This window comes from Pipistrellus kuhlii, unplaced genomic scaffold (genome assembly GCF_014108245.1).
Source record: "Pipistrellus kuhlii isolate mPipKuh1 unplaced genomic scaffold, mPipKuh1.p scaffold_m20_p_14, whole genome shotgun sequence".
NCBI classification, from domain to species: domain Eukaryota; kingdom Metazoa; phylum Chordata; class Mammalia; order Chiroptera; family Vespertilionidae; genus Pipistrellus; species Pipistrellus kuhlii.
The window spans coordinates 37,123,878-37,148,691 of record NW_023425449.1 but is presented as its reverse complement, the minus strand read 5'-3'; the positions used below and the strand labels follow the sequence as shown (position 1 = coordinate 37,148,691).

General features: G+C 45.8%; 1 protein-coding gene across 3 annotated transcripts in view; it reads right to left on the bottom strand.

Moving 5' to 3' along the window:
- The window catches only part of ZFHX4 (zinc finger homeobox 4), a 193,451-nt gene that overhangs the window by 156,154 nt on the left and 12,483 nt on the right, over window positions 1-24,814 (bottom strand). For 2 of the 3 annotated variants that reach the window (XM_045581488.1, XM_036437173.2), the window contains exons 2-3: window positions 11,698-14,723; window positions 10,025-10,527 (exon numbers count right to left, since the gene is read on the bottom strand). In XM_045581488.1, coding sequence (XP_045437444.1) covers window positions 10,025-10,527; window positions 11,698-14,677 — 3,483 coding nt within the window. In that variant the 5' untranslated portion in view covers window positions 14,678-14,723. The remainder of the gene's footprint in view (window positions 1-10,024; window positions 10,528-11,697; window positions 14,724-24,814) is intronic. The other variant, XM_045581489.1, reaches the window with a different exon arrangement.

Genomic DNA, 24,814 nt, shown 5'->3' with positions numbered 1-24,814 from the left:
GTCAGGCATTGTCCCATGTGCACCGAAAGGTTGCTGGTTCGATTCTCAGTCAGGGCATATGCCCGGTTTCAGGCTCCATCCCTGATCAGAGGTGTGCAGGAGGCAGCTGATCAATGTTTCTCTCTCACTGATGTTTCCATCTCTCCCTTTCCCTTCCTTTCTTCTCTAAAAATCAATAGAAATATTTAAATAATAATAACTCACAACAAAATCGTTTCTAATTAAATTTTCTAGTAACTACCAATTGACTAGTATTTCCTCTAGTCATTATAAGGGTGCCAGGGAAAGGGAAGATGGGCTCGGGTTCGATTCCGATCAAGGGCATGTACCTTGGTTGCGGGCACATCCCCAGTAGGAGGTGTGCAAGAGGCAGCTGATTGATATCTCTCATCGATGTTTCTAACTCTCTATCCCTCTCTCTTCCTCTCTGTAAAAAATCAATAAAATATATTTAAAAAAATAATTAAGCAAATGCTGAGGGGGCACATGCCCTCCCTCAAGTCAGCAGGGAACTGTTTAGATTCTAAACTTTAGAACATTCTTGCTGACAACCCTGGTGACCTGGATGAAGCAATGCAGCTTCCAAAGGGGATTAACTTGCAAGCACCGAGGGCTTGGGTGTAGGAGTGATGTTCTATCAGGCCTTTCTATTTAATAAACCCAACTCCTTCAAATGCCAATGGAAGGAAGCTCCTTTCTAGGGAAAGGGTTCGGTGGTGGCAGGAAATAGGCAGGTGACAATGTTAACCAGCAGCTTCTCCTTCCGGCTTGTAGAAGTCCAACAAGTCTAAGTGCATCCTTCCAGCGGATGGCAGTCAAGGATGCACACCTGCCGGGCCAGCTCCTAGACCCACGGCACCTGCAGCCTCTTTAAGGGGATGTGCTGACTTGAGCAAAGAATCAAAGTGGGCTCCAGAGTGATTAAGTCTTAGAGGAAAAGTCTGCCTCTGCACCTCCCGGCCTTCCTCTTCCTTCCCACCCCCTGGCCTTCCCTGCTTCAAGTACAACAGGAAGCGTTTCTACTAGCAGAGCCTCCGAAGGTAGGCTGGGTGCTGAGAGAGGAGCCCAGGGAGACTCCAGCACAGGCTCCATGAGGACTTCAGCAAGGCCTCTGGCTCTGCGTCTGTTTCCTTCTCGTGCGAATGGGAGTGACAGCCTATCACCGTTCGGAGAGGGAAGAACGTAACGCACGCAGAACGTTTAGCTCATTATGACTGTCACTGCAGGCTCTCTCTTCAACAAGTAGCGGCGCTTTAAAAGGTGATAAATGGATAAGCCAATTACCAATACGCCTTCACTGTTGACAGACTGGCATCAGGAGGAGGAATATTTGGGGTAAAATTCGTGTTGCTATCTCATAAATCATATGTAGTCAGTCAATAGCCAACTCTGACTATCAATGAGGCTCTTGTTGACACAGAACACATAATCATAGCCTTAAAAAAATCTACATTTTTAAAGTTTAAAAGCTTTCTTCCCAAAACAGAGTCAAGCGATACAGTTGAACCTGTCAATAGTGGATTTCTTTCACCTCAGCTCTGCATTGCACTAATTTTATCAGCAGATATCCAGACACAAAGAAATATTGAACTCTAACCTGTCTCTCCAGTGGTCAGCAAACTCATTAGTCAACAGAGCCAAATATCAACAGTACAACGACTGAAATTTCTTTTGAGAGACAAATTTTTTAAACTTAAACTTCTTCTAATACCACTTCTTCAAAATAGACTGGCCCAGGCTGTAGTATTTTGTGGAAGAGCCACACTCAAAGGGGCCAAAGAGCTGCATGTGGCTCAAGCTGTGCCAACCATGGCTCTACCCCAATCCTTAAAAATTGCTTAATGGGCCGAAACCGGTTTGGCTCAATGGATAGAGCATCAGCTTGGGGACTGAAAGGTCCCGGGTTTAATTCCGGTCAAGGGCATGTACTTTGTACTTGGTTGTGGGCATATCCCCAATAGGGGGTGTGCAAGAGGCAGCTGATCAATGACTCTCATCGATGTTTCTAACTCTCTATCTCTCTCCCTTCCTCTCTGTACAAAATCAATAAAATATATATATTTTTAAATTGCTTAATGGGAAAATACAACCCTAACAAGGAGAGAGAAATGTACATTCTAAGCTACCTAATATTTCCAAAAAAGAAACATTTTAGGAAAATCTGAATCAATAATTATTAAGAGTATGGTCACAGTAGATGTTTGCATTGACATATACACTTTCAATATTGTAAATTTTATAGTCAAGCCCACAAAAGTAGGTTTCCTTAAAATAAGAAAGCTAAAGCATCAGTAAAGATGGCAAAACCAGGTAAAATCAAATGTTGCCACACACAATTTTTATTATCAGGGAGAATATCAGCACAGATCATTATAAAAATGGTTCTTTAAGCAGAATTCTCACTGTCAGTTTTATAAACAACATTTATAACAGGTTCTCCAAGTGTCCAACTAAATGAGCAGTTCTACAAGGTGGTTGACGGAAGTTTTAATCTGACACATTTTGCATTCTTAATGAAGTGGTTTTCTTCTTAATTTTCTGGGAAATGCATGAGGAGCATCATCCTTGTGCATGAAAAACAATGTACAGGTTCCAACTAATAGAAAAGCTCTCCTCACATTCCCACCATCACACCTGCCTGAAACGGGTCCATACCATCTTGCCTTGCAAGAGGGTGGTCATAGCAAGCTACATGTGACCATGTTCTCCATCTACGGGCGACCCAGGAGAGCAGGCACCTCAGTCTGTGACAGACCAACCACTGATGACAAAGGCACAGGCGCTTGCATGGCTGGTATGTGGATTCTACCTTTGATTCTATCCACGTCCCTGCCACACCGGAAGCGCAGTGAGTTAAGAAGCATCGCCTTAGAGAACCTGGCTTAAATCCTACCACCTGATTGGGACACAGCACCCACCCAAGCAACAATTTTAAAACCTGGTGCACAGTAAGTGCTCAGTAAGTGTTCCCGTATTGATTAGAAGTAACGCTTGGGCTGGCATTCGAGCATTCTGCGAGCAGAACCTTGACCTCGTGCTTATAACCCACACCACACTCCCGCTAGGCTGCAAATCTATAAAGACGTTTCCCTGGGGGGGGCGTGGGGGCCGGGCCCCTGTTGTTGATCGTCTTTTGAGTAGATCATATCATCATAAGCCTTCATGCAACACCCTGATAATTTGGGGAAAAGTGCTGTCTGAGGCTTGAATTATCTGAATAATGAACAAATCTCCACGTCTAATTGAACTCAGCCCGAGCACAGGCTCAGCCCCACAGCAGACGCGGGGAAGCGTTTCCAGTAGAACGCGGGCAGGCCAGATGTTCTGGAAGCAGAACGCGGTCATTATGCACATGCCAGCTCCTCCTCCCTCCACCCCAGGCCAAGACCCTTTCAGCAGCACGAGGCCTGGCTAACATATGCCTCTGGCTGCCTCCCCGCGTGGCATCCCGGCACCCCCTCGAACACTTCAGCAATTTTTCACGAGCTCCACTGACAGGGGCCATCCACCCGGAGCCAAAGACACACGCGGGGAGGGCACGCTGATTGTGAGACAGCACCTTGGTCCGCACGACCCGAAGGGCCTCGGGGTCGGTGGCCCACGGGCCCTTTACCACTTTTGGGGAAGCCATACCTACACTTCTCAGGCCAGAGCATGAGCTCGACTTAGACGGAACCCATCACGTAAATTAGGGGTGTCGAACTCAATCAGAGAAGGGGCCAAAATCTAAAATCCAGCCTAAATCGTGGGTCGAATGGTTTACTGAACAGTCATTTACAACTGTCATTGTGATGGAAACGCAGCGGAGGGCAGTGATGACAGCGCGGTGCGGGCCACATTGCAAGGCCTGGCGGGACGGATTTGGCCCGCGGGCCTTGTGTTTGACACATGTGACGTAAATCATAAAGTCCGAGGCGACGTGGTCTTGAAGTGTAGGGGATGGTAGTGCCAATGTTTTACTGCGTTCCTGCGGTGGGGAATCTGTGTGTGTGTGTGTGTGTGTGTGTGTGTGTGTGTGTTCCAAAGGAGAGAAATGCAGAAAGCTCTTAGGTGGGGCACTGCCCTCCCCCACCCCCATCCTGACATGATGACTGCCCCCCCGCACACCTAGGAATTCATCAGAGGAAGCAGCCCCTTTGAAATGAAATGCTCCCTGGGCAAGACCTGAGAGTCACTTACAGCTTTGGATGCACTGTGTGGCTTTTATCAAAAGGCTTTTTCCTCCTTAATTAAAGGAGCGCTAGTGTTCTGGGGGGAATTAGACATGTAATCTTGCAACAGGGAGTACTTTATCCCTGGAGAGAAGGGATAAAGCAGTAAGGATCTCAGAGAACCGGAGGAGAGCACAGTAGCATGCGCCTGCTCTAGGGACAGTTGCACTCTGGGTAGGGAAAGACACGTTGAAAATAAAATTAGCAGCTTCCAGTAACACACTTGGCTCTCTTTAGATTGTTGTCTGGGTGTGTTAACAATTACACACAGAATATCATTTTCTCTATCCTTACATGGATATAAAAAGTTACTAATGCCTGGTCTAAAGTAATCCTTCCAGGAATTGCTATCTATCTATCATCTATCTATCTGTTTATCCTTCTACCTACCTATCTATTTATCACTTATCTATCTATCTACCTATCTATCTATCTATCCATCCTTCTCTATCATCTATCTATCAATCCATTCTTTTCCATCTTTCTCTATTTGTGTATCTATCTATCTATTTATCTATCTATCTATCTATCTATCTACCTACCTACCTACCTATCCATCCTTCTAGCTATCCATCTATCTATCTATCCATCCATCTCTCTGTCTATCTCTCTATCATATGTTTGGATAAACAGATTTGGGGTCACTTTTTTCCTGGTGAAATGCAGAGAGGAATTTGATTCATTATGCAGACTTTCCTGCCCTGGAAATGCAGTAAGAAGTCCCTGTTTGTGCTGGAGTCACTGTGACAGAACACGTGGCTGCGCCTCAGCAAATGTCAAGCTTAAAAACAGAAGTAGACGTAGTTGATAGGGCTGGCCAATGACACTGCGAGCTGAGAGCATGGGTGATTTATTAGTTGCTACCAGCTAACTCGCTCCTCTGCATCTGATCTGTGTATTTATTCGTCCTCGGTATTATGCAAGCATGTGTTGTTCTATTATGGAGACTGTTTTCTCAACCTATGCCTTGGTTTTCTACATGAGAATACAATAAAATAACTCGGACTGTGATTACTTTTTTAAATAAATCCTGCAACTTGCAATTGAATTTCACACTGCATTTCAACCTTGAAAGGAACATAAATCTGAAACTAATATAAAAAGCACACAATTTTCCACATTCAGGTTTACGTTTTAGCAACAGAAAAGAATAACTTTTGTTTATCTCTGAAAACAGCTTTCTTCATCTAAACAAATGAGTAGAGTCAGTTTGAGGAAAACCTGTTTTGGTTCCTCAGATACACACACATATTCCAATTTCCTCCAGCACAATGACTTTTATGCAAATGCAACCCACACAATCTCCTGACCTCTTTTACCATCACACTGGGACAATGACAGTTCCATAATTGCAATGGTACATATCTGGGGTGTTTGATTTTAAATTGCAAAGTTGGACTCTGGCCTATTGAAAGGAAAAAACCTTGTGGTCCTTTGTTAATTCCAAACCGATCAGGTTATTATTTCCTTTTATCATTAAAAAAAAAATAAAGAAGAAGAAGAAGAAAAGAAAAAGGTAGGTGAGGCTAATTATTCCATTTTTATTTCCTTGCCACACACTTTTGCCAACGTGGCTCCTTGCAGTTTCCTCTGTGACCCTCCCCCACATCTGGATTTTAGTTCTTAACCCGGATTCTTTCATCCGTAACACGGATAATGAGAAAACTCCAAAAATGTTCCTTGGGGGAATGTTACACTGAAAGTTACCTAGGACCCAGCCCCACGTGTGTTTCTCTGCTCACCATGGAGACAAGAGATTCATTGACTGCTCTCAGCCAAATTGAAACCCAAATATGAAAACAGCATTATGGAATTCAGACAGACTATTCTGCTTCACTTCTAGCAGATGCGGGCAGGAAAAAAAAAAAAAAAAAAAAAAAGCCAGGACAATTCAGCTTTTGACTTTGAACAAGCAAAGCTGTGAACACCTCGCTTACAAATACATATCCTATCCTAAGAGCAGTGCCAGTGCAGGTGTGGGGAGGCCCGCAGAGGTGGGGGGCGGGGGGAGAGTAATCAGCTGGCCAGGAACCTCTGCGCCACTCTGAGCCAAGAATAAGTGAAACTGGAACTCGGAAATATCGCCCATGTCTTACTGGTTCCTTCACACCTTGAATGTCTACTGCTAAGTGGTTTTTCATTATATCTTTTTATTGGGCTTTAAAAAAAAAAAAGTTTGGGATCTTGTAAAGGGATGACCAAATTGCAATGCATTTTAAAGGAGTTTTTTGAAAACATTTTCCAGCTTATTCAGTAGCCTGCTATTCATCCTACAAATATTTATTGAGGACTGACTGTGTCAATATCAACTGACAAAAATTTGTAGAGATGCAAAGGCGTGAATCGGAGGAGCATGGTGAAATGTAATGAAGTGGTGAGCTGAGACACACTGCTCCTGCATTGGATACAGAGCCAGAAATGGGCACAGATACACCCCTTTTCACCCTGCACCCCTGACTGCAGCTCTCCAGGCATTCAGTGCCAACCTCACTTTAAATACACTTTCACACGCTCAGAGAAGATTAAGAGCGAGGTGCAGTTTCATTTTATTGTTTTAATTTCCCAGGCCAATTTTGCTTCATCGTGGAAATTTCTGGGGGGAAATCAACACAGCACTTCAGAAATTTTTGCTTGAAGTGACACACACACACACACACACACACACACACAACTCTTTTTGGGGGGGAAAAAGAAAAGAAAAGAAAGATTCTCAGGAAAATAATACTGCCAAAAAAAATGAAGAGGGCTTTGCTTGTTTTTGTAGCCATCATTAGCAATAGACATGAAGGTATTTTTTTTTTTTTTTGAGTCCATATGGAAAGATCATCAACACATTCTGCCTCTGGGTTCTTTGCCAAAATACCATAACCCACAAGCCTTCTACCTTAAACATAAAAGGAAAGGTGTTGTTCTGGTCAAATAAAGAAATAATTTTTACTAGCATACGTCTAATGTTAAAGCTGCCTAAATCCTGCCAAATACATTAAAACAACATCTGTAAAACAGATTTTCATTAAACTGATCAGTTTAAAGTTAAGCAGCTAGGCAGATGATGCTTTTACGCTCACCCTTAACCTTTAACCTTTAACCTCCTTTAACGGGAATGAGGACACACACTTCTTTGAGGTAATACAGCAAGAGGCAGCCCATTCAAATCGAACTGACACATGACCACGTTTAAAGTGTTGTCAATCAATATGTTGTCAATAACAAGAAAAGCTGAATTCTCACCGCTCTGCCTTTGCCTTATAAACTGCTACTGTCACTTTTCCACAAAGTCTAACTAATTCCCGAAGCTGAATTATGTAAATTAGGCTCTTAATGAAAATAAATTTTACGTAGGAGATTAGTGTCTAATCATTAACTCTGAAACTGTTTTTAAGTCTAATTTTAATATTTTAGCCAAATTACAAACCATCGCTTTTTTTTCCCAGGCCCTGGCCAATTTGTTAGCTTCTTATTTAAAAGCAATTAATGTTACTCATGAAGCAATTTTATTTTGCTCGCACAAGCTGACCAAGCTTGCTGAAGTCATTACCGTACTTGAAAACGCTCTCTCTCTATCTGATGCACACTGCCTCTGGTCTTTGTAACTCATGTTAGAAATGGCATCCTCAACACATCACTATCCTGCAATGACCAGAAATAAGGAAGGCCCCTTGAAGGATGATGAAAAAAGAACAATGTAGTCCAATGGTCCCGTATCAAGTTGCAACCGCTCAAATATTTCTCTGTTCAATCTTATTTTAATTCAAGGTAAGTTTGTTCAAAGTATGTTTGTTTAGTGACTGACCATTTTTAGACACTTACAGGATCAGGGAACTTGGGTATTTAAAAGATAAGCCAATAAACAAGAGTTGGGGGAAATTTTTGTATTTGACATAACATTTTAAAGGTAAGAGGACATAGATACCCTTTGATTCTGAGACCGAAGTTCTCTCTGCTTGAAAGCTCTCTTTATAAACAAGGGCTTGGCTCCTTGAGTTGTGAGCCGTTCAAAGACAATATCCAACTCTCCCTTCAAAGGAACTTCCAGACCAGTTCTGGCTCCCAGCAAACTGCTCTGCAGACAGTGAGCGGTGTCAAGTCACACCCATGGAATGAATGGAAAAACTTAAAACACACATGTCCACATAATCACCAAACAATTAGATTAAATCACCTTCCCTGAGAAAATAAACCGTGCCACTTTGCTTCTCTGGAGCTTCCCACACGGGATTAATAAAACAGAAAAATTTGTACATTTATGTCTTCTTTTGGCAACATGTTCGTTTCAAGTGTTTGAGGGGCTGCGTGAACATAAACCCAGCTCATGAATATTCTATCTAGCGCTCCCAGGGTTGAGATCTATTATTTATACAAACTTAATGTTTGTTTGTTTGTTTTCTCTCTCCTCAGAATTCTAAAAGTCTTAATAGGTCAGGGAGCAACAGAGGGGGGAAAAAAAGTTGACAGTTGAACGGCTGTCAACCACTGCTATAAAACCTATGAATGATAATACAATTAATTCTTGGATTATATTTTCAATACCATCAACTTAGAAGCTTTTCCGTATTACATCAAAACCTGAACTCCCCTCAAACTGTGTAACCCAAATCTAATGCTTTCATTATTGATCCGCAGAGCGCCACCATCACAGGAACCTTACACATGCTCCTGCCACGTCTTCCAGGTTTTACACTATGTACATCTATCTAGAGTTGGATCTTCCAGAAGCAGCCTCAACCAACAGTGCCAGGCTGACCCAAAGGAATAATTCCTGCTCACGCTCCAGACCACAGTCCACTCTGCTCCTCCTGTGTGTATAGTTTGAAGCAGTGTTAGAAAGGCCCTGGGTGTTACAATCACTGGGGGATGGTATAGAACAATCACTCCTGATAGTATAGTTACCCCTGATTCCTGGTGTAAATCAATAGGTAACACTTGCAAAATGGATTTTGTGATCATAGTTAGAGCTTGTTACAATGACGAATGGTCTGCAATATTTTCTGAATTTTAATGTCCTCTAGACAAAAGAAGTTCTTAATAAGTTACCCAGTTATTCATCACAGAAATGAATCTGTTCCACGTGTTACATGAACCAAGACAATCAAGCCAAACCAGTCCACCAGCTGCTCAAAACAAATTAACCAGTCATCGGGATTTACAAAAAAAGTCAAGACAAGTTGTGCAATCCATGGGGTTCCTCACTTGCATGGATTCATTACGTCAGCATCAGATAAAAGTATGATTTGCCTTTGAATGAGCATTTTTATCCCTGCATCATCCACGGAGGGGATTAAACATTTCTAGCTGGGGGGAAAATCATGCAAAATAACAGCAGCGTTCAGAAGACTTTCAGCTGATGCTAAGGGAGAGTGTGTTTCCTCAATATCACTAGGTACTTGAAAGAAAAAGCAAAAATGCGTACACAGAGTCACCGTGTCACCAAACAAAAGGTGGCACGAGGTAGCACTATTTTTGTCCTCTGCTCCCTGTACCCGTTCACATTTAGCTATAAGTGGTACACTACGCCTTTTTTAAAAACCAGTCAATTACACGGCATTATTTTGCAAATGAAAATACTCAGGAAAGGTATTTTATTTGGGAGAAAACGGCAAAGCAATCCATGCCACCGTGAGAGATATTGCAGAGGCAGACAGCCAGTCTTTCAAATACATCCTCCCGGTGCCTAGATTTCAACATGACATGTAGTAACGCTCCGCAGACACTGTGTTCCTTGCCCTCCTTTCCCCCCCCTCCCCCCTAACTTGCAGACTGGTGCTCCAAGCTCTGAACAGTTCAATCCCCTCCCCACCCCCGTGTCCCCTTACCTTGTACAGTTTCAGGGCCGCCTCGTGCCTGTGGTTGGTGGTGTGCAGGCGTAACTTATCCACGCTGTTGGTGTAGTAGTCGCAGGCGTTGCACTTCAGGTGCACGGGGTTGCCAATGGCGATGCACTTGAGCCTCCACTCGTTGCTTTTGCCTCCCTCCTTGATGTGAGCCACCAGCTGGTACTTCTGCATGTGCTTGTCGGTCTTGCAGTGGAGCTGGAAGTTGGCTTTGAGCTGCGTGTTGTAGTTGCAGAGCTTGCACTGGTAGATGTCTCCAATTACAGCCCTCCATTCCTCTTCGGGGAGGGCGCGCTCGCTGCTCACATGCACGCTCAGGGCCTCCAGGCTGTCAGAGGTGAATTTGTTGCACACAGCACACTGGAAGAGCTTCAATGCCGGGTCACTGATATAAGGTGACAGCTCTCCTGCAGTAAGGAGGGACAGGTCATCACCCATTAGCTGACCACTGGCAAGCCGGATTTCAGGCGGCAGCTCATTATTTACTACAGGAAGAAAAAAAAATTAAGAGGAAAAATAGACGCTAGAAAACACAGCGCGCGCACACACACACACACACACACACACACACACATAAAGGGATCTGTAAAAAAAAAAGTCTTTTGACCAGGAATGTGCTTTCTCTAGAGCTTAAACCCATAAAAAAATAAAATAAATAAATAAATAAAAAAGCTGTAATAGGATTGGATCGGGATCAATTACAATCATCCCTTTCAACTTCTAAATGCCCTCACCAGATAGCTTTAATTACTCCTACCGGGCATGATGTCATTCTGAAATTTGTATTTTCGAGGGCAGGAGCGGTGATCGATACCATAACAAACAGCCACGTGCTCGCGATGGAAGAGCCCAGATAAACTTGCATAATAAGCACTAATTGCCGTTTCGCAATTTGTCTGAGGCCTGATGAGATCTGGCTCATACCATAGGGAGGCGGGGATCTCTTGCCAAATACCTGGGAGAAGGTAGCGGTATAGGACTGCTAGCGGTCTAATTACCCCCCATCACAGGCACGGAAATGGTTTTCACTAACATTTCATTAAAAATAACGGTCTCTCCTTTGGAAGCGCAAGCTTGATATGTGAGGGAATAACTGCCAAAAATCAGAGCTATAAACCTCGCCAGGGTCACAGCGAATAAAGGCAGGCAGCACGGGCACATGCACGTTTGTTCACTGAGCTGCTGGATGAAGAAGACATAGTTTGCTAAGTCCTCTCGGGCTGCCCTGGACCTCTATGGAGTTAATTCAGGTTTTTTGTTTGTTTGTTTGTTTGTTTGTTTGTTTTTTAAAGTTTTTTATTTTATTTTATTGATTTTTTTTTTACAGAGAGGAAGGGAGAGAGATACTTAGAAACATCGACGAGAGAGAGTCATCGATGTGCCCGCAACCAATGTACATGCCCCTGACCGGAATTGAACCGAGGACCCTTCCGTCTGCAGGCCGATGCTCTATCCACTGAGCCAAACCGGCTTCGACTTAATTCAGGTTTGAAGGGAGGCCCCAGTGGTCTGATGATCAGCTAAGAGAGAGATTCCCTTCCAGGAGGCTGTCCCCCATTTGTCTGCACTCACCCCTCCCTCTGGGTGCATCCCACTAACTCAGACTGGGAAGCTAGCGGAGCTAACGGGAGTGGAGAAAAACAGTGAGTACTGACCGAGTCCGGGGGCCAGGGCGGCGGCCGTGGCCGGGTCCAGCTGGAAGGGGCTGAGCATCAGCTGCGGGTCGGCGGGGCTCTCCAGCTTCATGCCGGTCAGGCCGATGTTCTGGGCCAGGTAGTACTGGTAGAGCTCGGCCTCGGCCGGCGCCAGGCCCAGGTGCAGGTTGTGCTGGATCTGCTTCATGTTCTGCTGCAGGAGCATCATGTTGTGCATGTGCTTCTCGCTGGTCATGTGGATGCGGAGGTTCCTGGCCACGTTGGTCTCGTAGTCGCACACCTCGCAGCGCCAGGTGGGCTTCTGCTTGGGCTTGGATGGGGACGGGGTCCCGCAGCCGCCGCCCAGGCCGGCGTTGGGGGCGGACACGGAGGCGGCGGCGTGGCCGAACACCTGCTCGCCCGTGCCGCCGTTCTGCAGGTTCTGCACGTTGTTGAGGTGCTTGTCGGACTGCATGTGGATGCTGAGGTTGCCTTTGGTGGTGGTGGAGTAGTTGCACACCTCGCAGCGGAAGGGCTTGTAGCCGCACGTGTAGCTCTCGCCGCGGGCCAGCCTGGGGTGCGGCTGGCCCGTCTTGCAGTACGCGCACGAGCCCCCCGGCTCCGGGTGCTTCTCCTTCATGTGCGCCTCCAGCGTCTGCTGGTACTTGTAGTGCCAGTTGCACTTGGGACACTTGAGGGTCTTGCACGAGTTCCTGGAGTGCATCATGGTCATGTGGCCGCCCAGGGAGCGCGAGGACCCCAGCACCGTGTCGCACTTGGGACACTCGATGCCGCTGCCGCCGCCGGGGGAGCCGTCCCCCCCTCCGGGCCCCGGGGTGCCGGGCGCGCTGGGCGCGAAGCCGGGGTGGTGGTGGTGCTGGTGAGGGGGGGCCGCGCCGCTGTCCTCCTCAGCGGCCCCCCGGCCCGGGTCGCAGGGATGGGGGGCTTGGGGGGCCGGGGCGCTGTCCTTCCCGGCACCCCCGGCCTCCGGGGCCCCGTCCTTGCCCCCCAGGCCATAGGGATGGGCCCGGGGGGCAGCCACCTGCTGCTGCTGCTTCTTCTTCTCGGGGTCCTCGGAGGAGGAGGAGGAAGAGGAGGAGGAGGAGGACGGGGGGCCCTTGTCGATGAACTTTAGCACGCTGCTGCTGGAGGACAGAGGAGAAATGCTTTGGTTTAAGAGCGGGAAATCTTTGTGGCCCATACTGTGATCGGCGAGTTCGCCCATCGCCTCCTCGTCATCGTCCAGGTCATTGGAGGAGAAGGCGTCCTCCTCCTCCTCCTCGTCCTCGTCGGCCGCCTCGGGGGGCTCGCGTTTGACCGGGCAATCTGGGGTAACGGTGCCGCCCCCACCCGGGCGCCCCGCGGGGCTCCCCTGGGGCCGTTCACAGCTGTTCTCTTGGTCTTTGCTGCCCTCGGGCATCTTGCTGGCCTCGGACGCTGCTGGGTGGCCGAGGGACACGGAGGTATTCGGGGTGTTGGCGACGAGGCTGGACGACAGCCCCCCCAGGTTTGCAGGGTCCGCCTTTGGCATCATCGGGGGGACCCCCAGCTCAGCTGCTGGGCTGGAGGACGAGGACGACAGGGAGGACGCCAGGCCCCCCGACGAGCTCCCTTTTAAGAAGGCAAAGCCCGGCGGCTGGGGGGGCGGCGGGGGCGGGGGCAGGGGGTCCCCGTTCTCCACGCGGAACGCGCCCCAGAGGCCGCGGAAGGCGGCGGCGGCGGCAGCGGCAGCAGCGGCGGAGGCGGCGGCCGGGTCCGGGGGGCCGATGAGGTTTGCGGTGGAAAAGTGGGGGAGGGCGGAGGGGGTGGGTTTTTTTGGTTCCAGAAAGCTGATCAGAGGTTCCTTGTCTTTGCCGATGCCCTGGATGATGGCGGAGACGCCCTTGCCGCGCAGCAGCCGCTGCTCGCCCGCGTTGAGCGCCAGGCGGTGGTCGTGCACGGCGTGCGACACGAAGGAGCGCGTGTAGCCGAAGCTGAGCTTGCACAGGAAGCACATGAGCACGGGCTTCCTCCGGCCGTCGCTCACGCCGCCGTCGAACCGGGACAGGTCCAGGTCCAGGTCCGGGTCCGGGTCCGGGTCCGGGCCGCCGGGGGGCACATCTTTGGACACGCACTTGTGCTTGGCCGAGCCGTCGCTGGCGAGATAGTCCTGGTCTCGCTGGTGCCGCAGGTCGTAGACTCTGAAGCTGTGCAGCACCGGGCCGGCTCCTGCCAAGGCTGAGGTATTTGGGAAGGCCTGGTCGGCCGGGAAGGGCCTCCCGAGGGACGACGACGAAGCGATGTGGAAGGTGTTGATGATCTGCGGGTAGAAGGACAGCGGGGCGGGGGCCGCCTGGTCGCCCTGGTCCCCCCCTGCAGCGGCGGCGGCCAGGGAGTCCAGGAAGCGGGCGGCCGAGAGCAGCTGGCCGTGCACCCCGGCGGTGGAGGTGGAGGTGGAGGTGGCGGTGGCTGCAGGTGCATGGGGACCCCCGGCCTCCTTGGGGTCCTCGATGATGTAGGCCGAGCCGTCGGGCTGGTACACGATCTCCCCGGTGAGGTTCTCCACGTCGCTGTCCTCCAGCTCGCTGGCCTCGCTGTCGTGGTCATCCCTCAGGACGGGCAGGCGGGCGTTGGGGCAGTGGTGCTCCATGTACTTCTGCAGGCTGGGGAAGGAGCCGGCGCACTCGTGGCATGGGATCTCCTTGGCTGTGGCCAGCTGAGGGCCCGAGGGGGCATGCTGGCCGCTGCCCAGGCCCAGGCCCAGGCCCAGGCCCAGGCCCAGCAAGCCGTCCTGGGGGCCTCGCTGCTGCTGCTGCTGCTGCTGCTGCTCCTCGGCTGAGGCCTCGTTGGCGTTCAGGTTGCCATCGGCCGCAGAGGAGCCGTGCTCCCTGTCAGGCTCCATGCCTGCAACTTTCTCTGGCACCTCATTATCAAGTTGTGTCGCTGCCGCTGCCGCACACAGCTTTGATGTGCTCTGCCCATTTTCCTGCCTTGAGATAGGAGGGGAGTCACAGGTTTCCATGGCAATCGCTACATGGGGATCTCATTTCATCCAGCCTGTCAGGGACCTGGGTAAAAAATAAGGTGAGAGAAGGCATTTTTATTAAATAATGACACCGCTCACTAATAGCCCATCACTAATTTACGGCAGCTGTAAACTTGGCTATCTGCAAAGGTGAGGGGGTGGGGGGTGAAGGAGGGTCTGAAAGCGCACCTATCTGTCACACACAGAGACTGTGTGTGAATGGAGAGAATAATGCAGAGAGCCGTGGCAGCCGGGCCTCCACACCCTGGGTGTTTCTGAAGTCGCCATGGGCATCCGTCATAAATCTGAAATTCATCTCAGCAATCCGCGCTTCTCTCATTCCCCTTCTCTGAAAATGTATATATAACCGACAGGAAAGGCTCTGAAAGCCCCTTGTCCGTGACAGACAGGGAAATGGCTTTCACATATGAAGGCAGGAATAAAAAGGAACAATGCAAATGACTTGTAATTTTTTTAAAAATATTTACCTTTTACTTTCTCAGGGGGCATGAGGAGGGAAGGGAGACGGACCGTAAAGGAACCTTAAAATGAGAAATATGACAGTCACAGGCAGCGCCGGCCACGCTCTGCTCTGGCTTTCATTTTGCCAGTAAATCAGCTTACTACAAATCTTCCCTGCGCAAAAGCTCTCAGCAGGTATCTGGCTGGCCCTGATTAAGCACCAATCACAATTCTTCCCCACACTTCAGTCACCTCAATGGGCAGCAGAACAGAAATTAATATTTACTGCAGCCAGGCCTCTCATCCTAGGGGACGATCGCATCCGTTGTGTTTTTTCTTTTTTTCTTCTTTTTTTTTCTCTTCTCACTGCACTATGTAATGAACACCATTTCAAATACCATTTTGATGTTATCAATCCTGGTGAGATGCCCATCTCTCAACTATTGCCTCAATCAGCATCTACCCTAGCTTAACAAATCATACACGAGCACGACTGATGAAAATCCTTCCATCATTTGTTTTAGATTTAATTTTTCAGTTTTGTTTGGGTTTTTTTTTTTGCAGCCTGGCATCTTAGACCGTAAACTCCCTTTGTTGAGAGCAAGATACGCCCTCCGTAAAGCTATCTCGGGCTCCGGCAGCATGGTCAGGTAGCAGGGGACAATTGAGTATGTATTGGTAGCAACGCATGCCCTTCTGTGTGCAAGTGTGTATGAATATGTGTGCCCTCGTGTGTGTGTGTGTGTGTGTGTGTGTGTGCCCACAAACCTGAGCTACTGTAATAGCAACTCGATTACAGTGTAAGCTTCTGAATCCTGCAGCTCTCCGGGTTTGCAGAATGATGGCGCTGTACACACCACCGAGGGGGCTGAAACTTAGGTGTTTATTTTCAGTGTAGGACACAGACATCGTCTCGACTAAGCAATTTTCTCCCAAATCTTGCAATTCGAGGGATTCATCACTTCAAGGCAACTAGCCCCTTAATGTAAAAGTATCAATGCGTTCAAGGTCGCTGGTAATTTCTGATATAAGAGGGTTTGGCATTGCCGTATTCTGTTACCTGTCATAGTGGACAGGCTAGACACACAGCGTCTCACCCTGGATGCCCCTGCATATATTGCCGACTTCTCAGCGGCAGAGGGCTGAGGAAAAAACAAAACTCTGGGCTCACTCAGGTTACTAAGCGTTTTAGCAATTCCTTTTGAAAAGTTCTTCTGGAAGAAAGACCTCATTGAAGGTCACTGGCATATTAAGTATGAAGAATCACTTCTTAATACTCTCTTGACTGTAATCAAATTTAATCTTGTCAGCTAAATCAGAGAGGAAGTGATCAGTGTAGAATGCATCAAAAGATCGGCCGAGATTGGAAATGAAATCAAAATTCGTTTTGGTATCTGCCATGGTTAAAACGACATTCTAATTGCTCACCAATCAAACATCATAAAGCTTAGTGTGTAATTTTAATCATCATCGATGAGCTGCAGGTTAATTATCATCATGGCATGCCTGCAGCTTTTAAAACCCTCTGAAATAATCTGATAACCATAAGCATGAAAACCTAATAATTTCTAATTAGTCCACAAACGTTAATGTTTACCTTTGCATTCACCAGATCGCCGCAAACCATGTATATCTTCACCAAAGGCAGCCAAAATGCCTAAAATATAACCCCCTACTAGACTGGAGGAGATGCGGAAGGCAGGAAGGGGCTAGGAGTCTGGAGTGGGAGCGCAGTGGAGGGTAACACTCCATCAGTGGTCCTGGCTTACCCAGTACAGTGGTGGGACCCAGGGCAGGTGCTATTTATTGTTTCCTCCGATAAGATAGTTTAGGGGGCTGATACGCGGAAGGAGATTCACCTTAATCACAAAAGTAAGAAAAGCTCCCAAACACTGTGTAGCTTGTGAAGGAGTTGCTGAGCTTTTGTTATTACTTAAATGGTTTTGCTTATAGCCCTACTGCAGTTCTCAGCCCACAAGTGCACTTGCTGGCATTACGACCCAGGATGAGTACACCTGGAAGAGGGGTCTGTGATGTGCAGTTAATAATTTTGTCCAGATGCCGAATGGACTCTGCAATGTACCGTCTCAACACTGTGCTATATGAATCGGAACCTCTTTATTTTACCGGAAGTAACTTCCCAAAATGGGACAACATTGTTGCCATGTGAAAAAAAAAATTATGAAAACTACCCTGCAGAATCCATCACTGGTCGACACAAAATGGTAGGATTGATTTTGTTACAAAATTCCCACATCATTTTACACCAAATTGCCCATCAATTTCTTCTCAATAAGGTACACATTAATCAGAAGCGAAGTCAGATCCTGTCTTCAATGCAATCAAACTTACATTTCATTCCAGAAGCAACAATGACAAACCTATCTGGACCGATGGAAAGTAATATATTACCTGATTTTTAAATTCGTAGCTATTGACTATGGCCATGGCGATGCTTATTTTGATGGAATCAGCTTAGTTTGTGCAGTTAAAACATTAGTTACATCTATGTATACCAATATTGTACATATTAAATATGACGTCCAGTGATTTCACTGTCATCAATGTCAGAGAAGATCTTTCTTTTATCGATGTGACCCATTTAGGAAATTTACACTAAACTTTTATAAGTCCCAGTCAAAAGACCACAAAGAAGGCCATGTAACTTAAACCACAGAATTCATTCCAAAAATGACTGCATAACAAGGAAACTCACTATAAAAGTTGCTTCACCATTTAAGCTGGTCTCTATTTGGTCTTCACCAATTTCTGTTCTCTATTGCCAAACATTCTACCTTTAAAAATCACCAAAGTCTTCAAGAAATCATCCCCTCCCCCAAAAAACCTAGTACAATTTCAACGCTAAATTCAGAACAATACGTACCTGCTGGTCTGCTTAGAATATGTGGACACGTTTTGGGGGGACTCTCAGTAATTCACAAAATCCATGACTTTGATCATGGAAACCCCCTTTTTGGAACTAATGGACACTGCAGAAAAGAACTTCTATGGCTCGCTCTGCCTTGCTTTCGTCCTTTGGCCTCAACCCTGCTCTGCCAGCTGACCAAACCCACCTGCCAGGAGCTAGCTAATGACAGGGGTGCTTGCGGCACAAAGGAAGAATTCCTCTGCATTCAGGAAGCAGAGTTCCCATCAGAACCCCAAATCCGGGAGGCCAGTGTTACCTCTGTTCTTTAGCTGAGATTGTCTCAGCCCTCCTCTCGCGTCCAGTGAGACAGTGTTTGTGAAATGATGGAAAAGAACGTGGTCTGAGGAGGGGGCCCGAAGAACGGGCCAGCAAGGCTAGGTTAGCCACTCTGCAAAGTGCTGGGAAGAAACAAGGGATTCCGCCTATTGTTTTTATTCTCATCTGCTCCTGAGTCTTCATGGACTCCCTTTGAAATGGGTTAAAACCTGTCCTCGTAGCAGAGAATTTGGTATTTGGTAACAAGTTCTTAAAAAAAAAAAAAAAAAAAAAAAAAAAAAAAGGGAAAGAAAAAGAAAGAAAATAAATAAAAAACCTTGAATTATATCAAGTTTCCAAAAGGTCATCACTGTCTCTGTTGTGGCCTTTCTCCAGTCCAAATCCTCTATCAATATGTCATAGTGAGTTAGGCAAAGACAAAAGGGAGGTGCAGTGTGAAACGGCACATATATCTAATCCTGACAAAGCACTGAATAGCCTTCACAAGTATAATTATACTTGTTTATTTGTTGCCACGTACAGAGAGCTGATGAAAAAAAATCCATCAAAGTGGTATTATGCAGACACCAAGAGCTTCTTTTCTTTGGTCGCTGGAGCCACATTGAGGCTTAAATTCTTTATTGTTAAATGCAGAGGGGAGAGAAAAAAAGATTTTGGGCTGGACTTTCTTTCTTTTTTTTTCTTTTTTTTCTTTTTTTTGCATCAGTTGCTGACAGATCTTTTATGTCCTAGGCGGTATTAGCTCACACCGCTACCTCACTTCTGCCCGTGTTGGAATTCATAATTATAAACTACTGTACAGAAGCTTTGCAAAGGGTGTGGCGGCTGACCACGGGAGGAAGGCCCTGTTCTCACAGCCTCCCTTTTGATATATCAAAACGCAGGTAAAGTTACGTCAGGATCCGGCTTTGATCTCGGGTCTTTAAAGTTGGGGCTGGTGATTTCCTGGAGGGAGCTCTCTCTGCAATTTGCTCAGTTTAGTATACGTCCAGCATTTCATCAATGAGTGCATAACTCCTTTCCCACCGCACCATCAGAGACCTTTGCACGAAGAAAAACAACTCCAAGGATGGCCAAGGATTGAAAATAGAAAGAAAGGGATTTCAAGCCCGAGTATCAAGGCTCCATTATGTTCCAATCGTCACTAAATCAAATAACTTCACAAAGGTACATTTTTAGACGGGGTTAGGGGAGTCAGCTAAGCTCTCCTTCCCCCCCCCCCCCCCCCAGACCCTTGCAGGATAGAAATATATCAAAGTGCATGCACTGGGCATAGTTAATGTTTGTGAGCTTTACAATTTAAAACAGAAAAGCTGTAATTTTTCTTTGCTGGCAATCTGGAAACACTCTGGAGTTAATTACAGCTGATTCGGAGTGAGCCACACAAACAAAGACCAGTCTATGTCCAGACAATTATACTGCATTAACTAGCTTAGAGCTTCCTGCTGATGCTCCGGGCTCTTGTGTTACACCCTTCTACCTTCCCAGCACGAGGGAAAATGCTTCTGCGAGGAGGAATTAATGAAGAGAGCTGCAGAAGAATGTGTGACGACCTCTCCTGACACAGCGAAAACCAGCAAAAACTTTCCACCCGTGCTACCACCAAGGAGAGGAGGGAATTCAGTTGGAGGAGAGAAGGATGTCACCGACTATACAAACCTTTTAAAAGAAGCAAATGTTTAAAGAGGGAAAGTTTCCCAAGACAAACATGAGTGTGCAAGTGGGCTCAGTCATTTTCCCCTCATTTTTCTCATTAAGCTCTAAATTAGGTATTGACTTCCGGCCCCACAAACAGGGCCTTTGTGATGGACATGAGTGGTCCTGTCTCAGTTTTCTCTTCCCACCCTCCGTGTCCCTCCTTCTCTCACTTATCTCTAAACCTCCATGGACATGATATGACAATGACACATCCTTAAACATAGGCGTTCGGGAACTAAAGAGGCAGGGTACACTTTGCTATGAAGTCCGACAGTTCTTCATTGGATTCGTTGTGGGAAACAGGAATTTTACTGAGTTTTCCTTCACAACTTTAATCAAACTCCAGCTACTTTCCTTCAAGATCAATCAATAAACTCTCCTTAACCAAAGTCCAGTATTACATGACTCGTGTTATTCGTTTGCTTCAGGAAAAAGCTCGGAACCGCTGAGCAAGATGGACCCACTACTTTAGTCTCTGTAAACAAACTTTGGTCCTTTTCACCAATCGAGTTGATTTCTAATTTTCGTATTCATTCTAATTGGAAATGAATGGTTTGGGCTGGTGTGAGACAAGGACATGAGCTGTAATTATGTTCAGTGCCTCGGATTCCTCCTTTGATGCTGTTTTGCAAGTATTCCAGCTGACATTGGGGCTTTGTGGTGATTGCTTCATTAAAGGGTAAGTATGTCCTAATCAGCTGAAGCATTACTAGAAAGCTGGTGTTTGCCAATACTGGGAGAATATACCAGCTATTCGCTTCGCACTGCTTTCCTTATAGAAGGAAAAGGTACTTCTGAATGTCAGTTACCCAGCCCTGCCTCAGTGCCAACCACCTTCCCTGGTCTCCATCCATGCAAAGTAGGATTAGAGTTAAAGGACTGTATGATCCTTTTAATTTTCCTTCCCTAAATAAATACTGATCTACAAATTAATCAAATACATACACACAAACCCTGGGAACACTAAAAGGTTGCGTAGATTGCACTCCATTTTACAAAGCATCTCCAACAATGGACAGAATCAGTTTTCCTTCTCAGACCCCTCTTCTTCAATCCCTACTAGATTTGAAAGTTCAAGGAAACAACATTTCTAAGTATGAAGCTTAAGCATGGAACCCTTTAGTTCTCCTTGGAAAAACATGGGCAGCATCAATCATTTTTAGAAATTTATAAATCAAAGATGCCATGTTTTTGCATATGTTTACATTTCTAGTCTTTAAAATGCAGTGGACTAATTTGTCTGGAACACACACCATCTAAGAGTGTTTAGTTGATAATGCTTTTAAGTTGTCACATAGGGACATTTAAAAAATTCATCTTAATTGGCTTTATTAAGGAATGCATAACTAAGGAGTACTGAGCATCAAGAGAGATTTACCAGACTGGTGAGAACCATTCCACACACGTATTTATCTCATATACAATGTGAAGACAATATATTCTAACATATACCTGCATTTTTTCCTTCTTAGCCCATTCATAAACAAAATTCTTGACCTACTGACAACTGAATATTTAAAAGAGAAAACAATGGTATAATTATTTGCATTTCATGATTCCCTCCAATATGATCTCATACCCCATATAACAATAAGTGAAGCAGTGTAAGTACATTCTTATTATTTTTTTAAAAATGTCATTCCTTGCAGGCTAAACCTACCATAATTATTTTCATAAAACTAATCACAGGTCAGGTATTCCAGCAAACATTCCTGTTCCTTGAGCAATGCTTTCAAAATAGTTTTAATGAAGAAAGTTATATGCATAATTTTTAAATCCCTACCAAGAGCCTTTTACTATACAGTACTTGTAGAGGCTACCAAATAGAAGCCTTTTTTATATCTAGTGTAAATATTTTTGCATTATTTTATATTAAAAACCACACTAGGACTCACATAATAGAGAACATTGGGGAATGCCAAGATGAAATATTGGAAAATGTATGTTTGATCACTAAGATTAGTTGGTTATTTTATTTCTATTATGGAGAGACTTTTGTTTGGTGTGTGTGTGTGTGTGTGTGTGTGTGTGTGTGTGTGTGTGTTTTGGGCCTAAAAGTTAATTTGACTGCTGTCCATAAGTGAAGTGAGCAATTCAGTAATTAACTTTTGTGTTTTAAATGTATGAACTTTAATTAGATTTCATTATAAACAAACAAACGTCAACCATAATTATAAGCTCCTTGGTTTACCCACATATTATCCCTTTTCAAACAAACTTGATGTCAGACAAATTAAAATCAAGCAGCCAGCAATTTTGACTTGAATTTTACATGATCTGCTGGTAACCTGATTACTTTAACTTCAATATCATTACAGGAAAAGTATTTCAGGAAAAATAATGACAAGAATTCCAACAGGAGACAAGCTTAATTGTATTGATTCAAAAGACGCATGTTCATAGGAACCATGCCGAAGGAATAATGTTATCTCAAATCTACGGTTTCTATTAAAATAAAATTGTCCAGCATGAAAGAGGCAATTAAGATTGGTGTCTGTCGGACTAGAGATACTAAACTAACTAAATAATTATCTGGGCCCAATTATCTTCTACTTTAAGTAGCAAAGTATCAGTGTGGAGCAACCACTAGGCATGAGGTTTGCAGGTTTATTTACTGACTGGTGTATCTATTAGGACCAAGAACAAGTGGAGCTGTCAGGACATAATGAAGGTAAATGATTAGTTAGCACCAAGCCTGAACTCTTCTTCAATGCAATAAGAGTTAATTAAAGTTTACCACCAACATCAACCAAAGCAGGATGTTGATCAGGTTTCAGCATTAAGTGCAAACAGACAATAGTTGCCAGCAATTAGTGCAGCTATCAAATGACATGCAATGATAATTATACATTTAAAACAGCTAAAGACTGGGGTTGGGGAGGGGGGGATAAAAAACTAATCAGCCTCTTTGACAACAAATACTCAAAGGACAGGAAACAGGTATCAGATTATTTCACTTTAACACTGTAAATCAATAGAGTTAAATAAGAGAAGGTTGCATGGGTGCATTATCCGAGAGAGAACAATTCGCTGGATCCAAAATGAAATAAATCTGCTAGTGTTGGCCTATCAAAGATAAGGACTTCTGTGCCTAAAGAAAATAAGTTGCTTTTCCATTACAGTTCCAGCATGAAGTCTGCTTCAACAAAGTTGAGCTTCTAGTTTTCCTGCAAACTCAACAATGCAGCGAGTATTGCACCATAATTATTGTAATTTAAATTAAGTATTAACTTTCATGCCAAGGTAATGTCAAAAATACTTTTTTTTTTTTTGGCCTGAATGTTATCTTTGGGTTCTCAGATAAAATCTCCCTGGAAAGTTTTTGGATGTTGGGGTGGAAATTCTTTGAACGCAGCTCCACATTGAAAACAAAAGCCGTATCTACCTATTATTTAGGTCTTTTCCTTGATGACACGCAGAACTGTGACTTCAACCTTGAAACCCATGGACCTGCCTCAAGCACACCCCTTACCATCATTTCAATGCAAGCACCCACTTCCTTCGCAGCGTCTGGCCTGCAGCCTGGAGCAGGTCTCCAGAAACGCGCCCATCTTCATGGCCTCCACCTCTCCATCTTCCCAACGAGCTCTGTTATGCTAAGGATTTGTACAGAGCGGTGGCTAATCCCAACATTTCCCTGGAGCTAAATCTAAGCCATGGCCGACTCCCGGCACAAAAACGTCGCCCTCCCGAAGCCCTCTCGCCCCCTTCAGCACTCATGCCCTCACTGGCCCTGACATCCTCCCTTCAGCCATGACAAATGAGCTGATGACTGTGACGCGCCTGCACAGGGGGACCGCTTTATCTAGAGATATATCATCAACGCTCGCCATCCTCTGCTAATACGGCTCTTCTGGGTTAATGTGTTGTGAAAATTGGAGGAAATTTTTGTGTAAATATATGCACTTTAAGTCGTAAGAGACCAACTTCATCAAAAGGAGGAAAGGGGAGTTAGAATGGATAGGATGCTGGGGGGGGGGGGCAGGGAGGAGGAGGAGGACTGGAAAAAGACTCACAGGCTCTGAATGTTGCTCTGGGGACTTAAGTCACTGCGCTCAACCTCTGCCACACTGCGAGCCAGCCAGCTGACTCTCTTAAAGGTCCAGGCCCCTCGCCACGAGAGGCCAGAGCAGAGCAGAATTTGTGGACTAACACAAACAAACCCCCTTGATCAACACGGATAAGCCATCGCAAGTCCATTGCTTTGTTTCTACCCCCAGCGTGGTACAGAGTTTCTCCTCCAGCCCCTGATTTCCTATGTTATTAAAGCTCTCTCATTCATTTTAGTGGAGGGATGGGTTGTCAACACCCATTTTACTCCAAGATCCTCGCATTCTTCAACTAGAGAGAAGCAATGCTTTTCCAGCTAGTATTAAATGTGAAACTCTTCAAGCTTCACAGAGAAGGGAGGGTGAAGCAGGAACCCTTCGCATAAACACCACCGTTGCATTAAGTCAGAACCCAAGCTCTCGTTCCCTAGACCTTGCTATGTACACTATGGACTTGAGAGGGGACATACTTGTTGTAACCTCTTCTCTCAATTCATGTGAGGACACAGCCAATCCGAGTCAACTGGAGCACAACAGGCCTCAGAAGAAAAGAGGTCAGGCTTTGAGGAAAGTGCCATTCACTCTTGGGCCACGCAAGGAGCTCTTTATTCCTGTCCTTATTGGCATTCACCCCCCTTACCAGAGCAAGAACAAAGCCAAGTGCTCGTGTGAGGTTTATGAATAAATCAGAGGTGAGCCGCTTTAAGTGCGGCCCACGAT